This window comes from Hylaeus anthracinus, unplaced genomic scaffold (genome assembly GCF_026225885.1).
Source record: "Hylaeus anthracinus isolate JK02 unplaced genomic scaffold, UHH_iyHylAnth1.0_haploid 11567, whole genome shotgun sequence".
Taxonomy (NCBI): Eukaryota; Metazoa; Arthropoda; class Insecta; order Hymenoptera; family Colletidae; genus Hylaeus; species Hylaeus anthracinus.
This window is the reverse complement of record NW_026533985.1, coordinates 1-7,950: the sequence shown is the minus strand read 5'-3', so window position 1 is coordinate 7,950 and position 7,950 is coordinate 1. Positions and strand designations below refer to the sequence as shown.

At 34.2% G+C, this 7,950-nt stretch overlaps 1 protein-coding gene and 1 pseudogene across 1 annotated transcript; one reads left to right on the top strand and one right to left on the bottom strand.

Annotated features, from left to right (window-relative positions):
- Positions 1-1,400: 1,400 nt before the first annotated feature.
- LOC128896577 (hydroxyacylglutathione hydrolase, mitochondrial-like) lies at positions 1,401-3,659 on the top strand (annotated as a pseudogene).
- LOC128896578 (uncharacterized) lies at positions 3,636-5,079 on the bottom strand. The gene is made up of 4 exons (XM_054159944.1): positions 4,603-5,079; positions 4,451-4,521; positions 3,954-4,299; positions 3,636-3,878 (listed from the first exon to the last, which is right to left on the bottom strand). Exons 1-4 carry the CDS (start codon positions 4,699-4,701, stop codon positions 3,768-3,770), a joined length of 627 nt encoding a protein of 208 aa, XP_054015919.1. The 5' UTR covers positions 4,702-5,079; the 3' UTR covers positions 3,636-3,767.
- Between the last annotated feature and the right edge of the window lie 2,871 nt (positions 5,080-7,950).

Here is a 7,950-nt window from a genome sequence, read left to right as displayed (position 1 = left end):
ATTTGAAATATTCAAAAGGAAGTTTAAATCCCGATGAGTTTGTTGTCATCAGAGACTTTGCATAAAATTATTCGTTTATTATACAAGATGCAATACAAAATTATCATTGGTCCAATAAACAGGCTACAATATACAGGGTCGAAGCCCCATCCGACATTTTTGCAAAGGAAATTGTTGTTCAGAATCGTCTCAGCTACCCCCCATTTCCGGCTCCTCCCCGACTTTTGGGACACCCTGTATACGTTCGTTGCCTATTTTCTGCCAGATAATTGTTTAAAACATGTAAGTTTTGTCATTCTTTCATATTGTTATGAACATGATAGTATTTCTGTTAATTTCATTTCATTTCATTTCATTTCATTTCATTTCATTTCATTTCATTTCATTTCATTTCGTTTTATTTCATGTTGTATCATTGAAATCAGAAAAATCTCACAAATATGTCGGTAAAAATTTAATTAGAGAAAAGTTTAAAATAAGAAAGTTTTATCGAAGAATTATTGTTTGTATGAGTATCTCGCCGATATCTCGGTTAGAATTTTAGGATTTTTCTGCTGTGTAACAGCGTTATATGTAGAATTTACATTACACTAATTATTAAAATTAATCGATATTATATCGTGTTTGGTATCATTTTCGTCAGTGTAACATCAGGAATTCAGTAGTGCAATTTGTTTCTTTAACTTTTATAAAACACAACAAAAACTGAACATATCATGACAAACATTTCACACTTTATTGCTCGGACCTTTTGAGGTCCGTCGTGGGTTAAGTCGGCACACGTGCGCTTTGGATGATTCCACCCTTGGTTTATGGCTTTCAGTAATCACCCGATTTCACTTCATATGCATCGTACTATTACGGGAGTAACGCCGATGGATTCCTTACGTTTTCCTGATGAAAACGCTACTAAACACTATGTAAATCGGACTATTTTTAACGAAGATAGACAAAAAGCGTGCAAATCATTTTTTCCACATAATTTCCTTCTAAATAATCCGAATTGTATCGTGTCTGGTACCATTCTCATCGGGATAACATAAGGAATCGATTGGTAATACATACGTTAAGATCCGATAGGAAATACGGAAAATGATGGTTGACCTTCTTTGGGTCTAGTTTGCTAAACAACAATTTCCTTTGCAAAAATGTTGTTCAGAATCGTGTCAGCTACTCCCCATTTCCGGTTCTTACAGGAGTTCTGGGACACCCAGTATATGCATTTTTATATTATTGTTGCGTTTGTATTTTTATATATTTTATATGTACGAATATGTATGAGTGTGTGGATTGTAATGCAATCGTATGTATGAATGGATACATATATATACGTAAACATTTAAAACCAGCAAGAGTCACGGTTCTTTGACGAAGATCATGAGTGATCATGTTCCTAGGCACAAAGCCACGATTCTCGCTGATTTTAAATGTTTACACTTTATTATGTGAATATACATGCATTTTTATATTATTGTTCCGTTTGTATTTTTATACATTTTATATGAACGTATATGTATGAATGTTGATACTTTATTATGTAAATAAATATGTTTTTTGTATATATATTTTATACAATTGAATTTTAGATTCTTTATTGTTTTTTCAATGTTTTCCGGCGATAATAAATTTAATTTTGTATAAGTTATGTTTTTTTCACTATAATAATTTTTTTATTTAGATTAATTTTAAAGCAAGTATAAATACACATACGTGGGACAATACCGTTGTGTGTGTGTGTCTCACGGATTATATGTATGTAGCAGTAGTAACGACACTGGCGCCATCATCCGCGACGGGTGCGAGTTAGATTGGACTTCAACGCTAAATACGGGAGCTTGTGGGCCCTGGTTTCAACCTGTTCCGAATTCATTTATACATATAAAGTACCGCGTGATCTGTATTCGTACAGTAAAAAAATGGGGTTCCGTGGGCGAAGCTCCCAACAACGAGTACTGCAGCGCACCACTCAGGTGTGTACACGGTTAGCCTGAATGGTGTTTATGCTTTTCAATTTTTGTAAGAGGATTTTGCGCGAAAATTATACGCCTCGAAATTACGGGAACTCACAGACGCGTATGCATATTCCGACCCTAAACAATCGACGACTGAACGCTTACACACACACTGCCACAGACGCGTAGCTATACGCAATATTCATAGTAGTAGTAGCAATGATATTTTGCAAATATCTCGAAAACTAAGCCCGTGCGACGGTTATATGTATAGGAAAAAGTTATTCACAATGTTGATTTATACAACATATTTAAAAATCATCGAAATCGGAGAGAATGTACCTGTTCTCTATAATTACCGAAATTTCGCACAAATAATTAATAATAAGCATTTAAGTGCACATGTATGTATTGTAGGCATATATTTTGTTAAAACTTTTTTTTTAACTTGAACTTAAAATTGTAGCTTAATAAAATATTTATCATAATATTTATACTTACATAGTATAAATACAGAATTTTGCTTTTTTAGTGAAAAGCATCTCCACAAGTAGTATTGGTGCAACAATTTCTACTGTAGTAGCACAATCAAATATGAAGGTTCAAATATTACCTGCACTTCAAGATAACTATATGTATCTTGTGCGTATTTCTTTATTTACTTCTTTTTTTTAGTTTCTGTAATATATAAAGTTTTGATGTCTTTATAGTTATTTGAATTGTATTAGAATTTAATTAAGTTTTAGCTTTAAATTTAATAGTGAATTTAACATTAAAGATCATTGATGAAGCAACACAAGAAGCCGCTATTGTTGATCCTGAGAGCATTGCCACTACTGTCAAACAAAATAAAGTAAATTTGACAAAGGTTTTAACTACCCATCATCATTGGGATCATGCTGAAGGGAATGCAAAATTATGTAAAAAATGTAACAATTTGGAAGTATATGGAGGTAATGATAGAATAAAGGCACTTAACATAAAGTAAAACATGATGATAGCTTTAACATTGGAGGGCTAAAAGTTAAATGCTTTGCAACACCGTGCCATACTAGTGGACACATTTGTTATTATATTACAAGGGATCAAGATACTCCAGCAGTTTTTACTGGTAAAAATATAAAACTACATGTTTGCTTCCTTGCAAGTTTTCTGAAACGTAATCGATATAACTAAATAGGAGACACACGCTTTGCTGGTGGCTGTGGTAGATTCTTTGAAGGTACTGCAGATCAAATGTACAAAGCACTCATACAATTTTTGGGATCATTGCCCAATGAGACTGTAAGCATATAGTTATATTTATACTTGTATTTGCAATATTCGATTACAATATAGGATTTGATTTTATTGCGATATAAGATTTAAAAACAAGTATTTTATGTATTCAACAGAAAATATACTGTGGTCATGAGTATACAGAGAACAATTTGAAATTTGGACGATACGTAGAACCTGAATATGAAGCTATTTGTCAAAAAATAGAATCTGTTCGTTCTCAACGTGAAAAACAGTGCCCTACTGTGCCTAGTACCATTCAAATATGTTATAAACCATGCTAAAGAAAAAGATTCAATCCAGACCATGGAATTCCTCAGAAGGGAGAAAGAAAGTAATTTTACATTTTTCTGTTCAACAACACAAAACATTCTTCCTGTATACAATTTTATACATCATATACAATATTATGTTACCAGTTTTTATTGATCTTATTTATAGTTTATTTTAAATTGCTATACATAAATATTGAAGTATGTGCAAATATCTGATTATAAATTACGTATTTACAAATAACATTTAACTTAAATACAAATACTATGTTATATTTAAAGACATTTGATTTGGTGCGTCTTCTGACTTTTTGTTATAGATTTGCATTTCAGCAACGTATTTCTCTTTAGATCGTTCATACATATCATAATATACCTGAGAAAGAAATGCAAATGATAAATATTCTATAAATTTGAATGCACATATGTAAATAACCGTATTAATACATACTTTCTTGTCTTCGGAACTAAGAGATTTCCAAGTGGTTGCAAGTTGTCTAGTGAGTTCTTGTTTGCTTGGTTCTGGTTCCCCAGCTAACCGTTCCATAACACGAGGTCGTTGTTCTTGACAAAATTGAAAAAATGGATTTGCTGGTCTTTTTGGCGCATTAGGGTCCGTCTTTGCACCTTTCCTTTTTGGTCCTTTTTTCGTTCTTTCATCTTTAGAATTATGAGCGGTGGCCTTTGCAGCTTTTTCTTGTTTAGATGTTGCTTGAAATACATTATTTTCCTCGAGAACTCCCATAGGTGCTTCTCGCCACCGATCACCATGTTGATCCAAACGATCAATTAAAAATCTATGATATCAAAATATTCTGTCAAACCATAATATATATAAGACAAATAGTATACGCTGAAGCACTAAGCAGTTACATTAATTCTTATCTAACAAGTAACAAACAATATTATGTGGTGGTGTTTAACACATAACCTAAAAATTGGACTAACTTTTTTTCCTTCCTTGTACGTTTGAGAAGTTTCCTTACTCTCTGAATTCGGTAAACCAATCTTTCATTTTCCTGTAATTAAACACAATCCGTTGAGATTGACAAACATAACAAAAATTTAAGTAATTTTGTGTAATAAATATAAATTTAAACCTGTTGTAAGACTTCACATCTATCTAGTAGCAGTTGATACTTCTGTTTATAAATGTCGAACTCTTCTGGTTCTACCTCGTATTCTGATTCGTCTGACATTTTAATTTCACGTTTTAGTTAAATCAAATTAATATTTTTGTTTCATTGTTTTCATACAATGTCGATAGTTGCACACGTTTATTTACTATAATAGAATTGTGTATGACAGATGCCGCTAATACAGATATAAATACACCCGGCACCACGGATTCGTACCCTTTTAGAAAGAAATAACGTTGCCCGATTCTGATTGGTCGTCGCCACTTTTCAGCTAAGGAATGAACATTTTAGTCACACTTCACGCTAATCATATTGCGCAACCAAATTTTTAATTTTCATCAGTCAATTTAGATCTCTTCATCTATTTAAAAGTTCCTTCATAAAGAGGACAAATGATACTATGGCCCATATTCACAGTGGGTGCGCAGGAGCCAGAGCCAAACTCCCAGTTGACCAGCGACAGTTGCGAAAAAAGTAGGAACTAGGACAGAGAGGGCGATACAACAATTGTAGGAGAGACGAGGACAGGACGATTAGACTAGCATGATTCTTGTCAAGGATTTTGAAGCAAAGAAGCAATATTTTCTAATAATTCTGGTTTCAAAATATTCCTTATACCTTGGCGCATGCCACTGTAAGGCCCGATTTTGGAAAAAGTGTTTGTAAACAAATTTATTCTATAAGAAAAAAAGAAACCATACTTTTATTATTTATAAAGTTTCAAGAGCGAAATTGCAATATTGGGCGTTAGAGTCGCATGCGGAGTGATGTAGAGAATATTTTAGAAAAAGAATCGTGAGAAAATATTGCTTCTTTGCTTCCAAAAACTTGATGAGCTTCACATTTACAGAGTAAAAAACAGAGTAAAATTGGAATTTTTGTTCCTTTACTCAATTGTTCCTAAGTACGGTATTTACCCATAGATTTTATTCGACAAAAGCCTACTTTCTTCGTAAAAGTGCAATCTATGCGTAAAGAATAAGAAACTGGAAATAATTTGACAGTTACTAATTTTGCATGGCGATGGAAAAAATTGTTGTGTTCTAATTTAGCTGAAGAAATTGAAGGTTTCTCATATGTGTTGGCCCGTCACACTTGAACTATTGAACCGATTGGAAAACAATGTCAAACGCACTTGTTGGAAATTCGATTACTTTTGATATGGCAACTGGCGCGACCCAATCGGACGTTTCTAATACAATATATGGCCTAAAATGTGAAGGTATCTCAAAAATAATCGAAAAAAAATTCAAAAATTTGCTTAAAAAAACCTATCCATAGAAAAGTTTTGAACGGTGTTTTGCCGCTGCACAGCCATTGCTCGCTATGTTTCGGTCAGTCAAGGCCGTCGCTACGGGATTCGCCTAATCCAGATAAGTAATACTTCATTTATACTGGAACTCAATAAAACGGAGACAATTTTCCACTGTGTAAATTTTAATCATTAATTTCCTGTTTTTGTATCTTCAATTATTCGACTTTTGTTAATTTGGTATTGAGCAAACTTTATTTAAATCTAACTTGAATTATTTGATAATTAATTCAATCTATAATCGCATATTTTGTTGTTAATTTAAAATGAAAACTGCTACCTGACAAATTTCTCTTTAGAGGAGAGTTTAGCCCCCAAACACTAACATAAATAAAAAAAGATTAAAGCGTGTGGCGACGATTGTGCAGAACGCATGACGACGGCCCTGATTCACCGATATAAAACGAGCGAAACCTGTGCGCCGGCAAACAGAATTCGTGCGTTCTAAATTAATATTTTCTGGATCTATACGAACTAGAAAACGTTACAACATTCGCGGCGGGTGGTTTTCTCTTCACAAATGTTTGCAGAAACCTATAATGTATAGTAAATTCGACCTAGGTGAATAACTTTTCATTAAAATACAAAAGTATTTCGTGAAAAGTACTCGCGTCGGCAACTTTTTGAACTTTGGCGTTCATTTACAGGCATTCAAAAGAGCAGATAATTCTGAAGGAATATGTCTTCAGATTTGTATTTAGGACGAGGAATCCTATTAGAATCACCTAGTGGATATCGCGGAATTTAAAAAAAGTTTAAATTTGTTGGACAGTGTAATCTGTATACTAAAGGAGCCGCGGGTCACAAAGTTGGTGAACTTCTGGACTAGGGTGTATATGGGAAACACAAATTAAGGTAATATACACTTGATAATTTTAGTTTATTTTTTTTTAAATTTTGTGTAATATAGACATTTTTGATTATTCGTGACCCTCGTTGATTCGCAAGTGGTCTTACTACTATTTTCTCCGCCGCGGCCCTTCTGCGGCGTCTGTTATCGCGCTGCCGCCGCCGCCGGTTACTCTGAAGTTAGTATAACGAAATATATCGGCGGGGGCTGCGGCATACCGAACGTGAAATATGGCGGAGCCATTAGAAATGTCACTCCATACTGTTGTCCATATCTGGTATACTGGTTATCCCAGAAGGACAACCTATCAATGCCGTACGTAACTGTTGGAAAAAGAAATAAAGATTAATATAAAGTTTTTACAATATTTTTCAATTACTATATGTTATAAATATTAAAATAAAAATAATAACGTCTTCTCGAATTAACAGTTCTGGGGTAAGTGCCGTGCGGTTCAACACGGTCCTCTTTTCAGAAGGACAAGCCTTCCCCACTCCGTGGCCAGATCTTTCTAAAACATTTATTCTAACGTTTAATATAATATGGCATATCACCAATCATAGCAATGCAACGTCAGGTTGCTTGCCCCATTCATACGTTACCGATGGTAACGCATCGCTCATTGGATATTTGTTTTGGAGCCACCGACAATTTACCACCACTCGGCCCGCTCAGCTGTCTCCACCTTTCGAGAACCGGTCATTGACGGAAACAACGGCAGATCAGCTGTCTCCGAAAAATCAATATATCGACCGATCGCTAACATATAAATAAGTAATCATACCTTCCTCCAGGCTGCTCATTCTGTAATAAAACAAAAAAGAATATTAGATTGTATACTATATAGATATTCAAACAAAGTTTCAATTATTTAATAACATACGCACGCGAAGTGTGCACCGAATTCTTTAATCAGAATTTTTTCCTACGTAAAGAAGGGTATGTAGAACAATTTCTGAAAGTAGGAACGCGCAACTCTCTCTTGTTTTCGAGAAATAAATATTAAAAAATATCTAAATTTCGATTGATGAGTGTCGACCGTATCCGTGTTGGGGATGTCATAGAAACATCGTGGCGCAGTCGGTGGAGTGTCAGGTTGCGAAGTGAATATTTTGCCCTGGACGCGGTTCGCTCCCGGTAGGAGACA

Excerpts from the sequence above, each read along its gene's own strand:
- LOC128896578 (XM_054159944.1), bottom strand. The coding sequence starts at position 4,701 with ATGTCAGACGAATCAGAATACGAGGTAGAACCAGAAGAGTTCGACATT. Across the intron at positions 4,300-4,450 it reads CGTACAAGGAAGGAAAAAAA|ATTTTTAATTGATCGTTTGG; the intron begins GTTAGTCCAATT and ends TTGATATCATAG. Across the intron at positions 3,879-3,953 it reads TTAGTTCCGAAGACAAGAAA|GTATATTATGATATGTATGA; the intron begins GTATGTATTAAT and ends TTTCTTTCTCAG.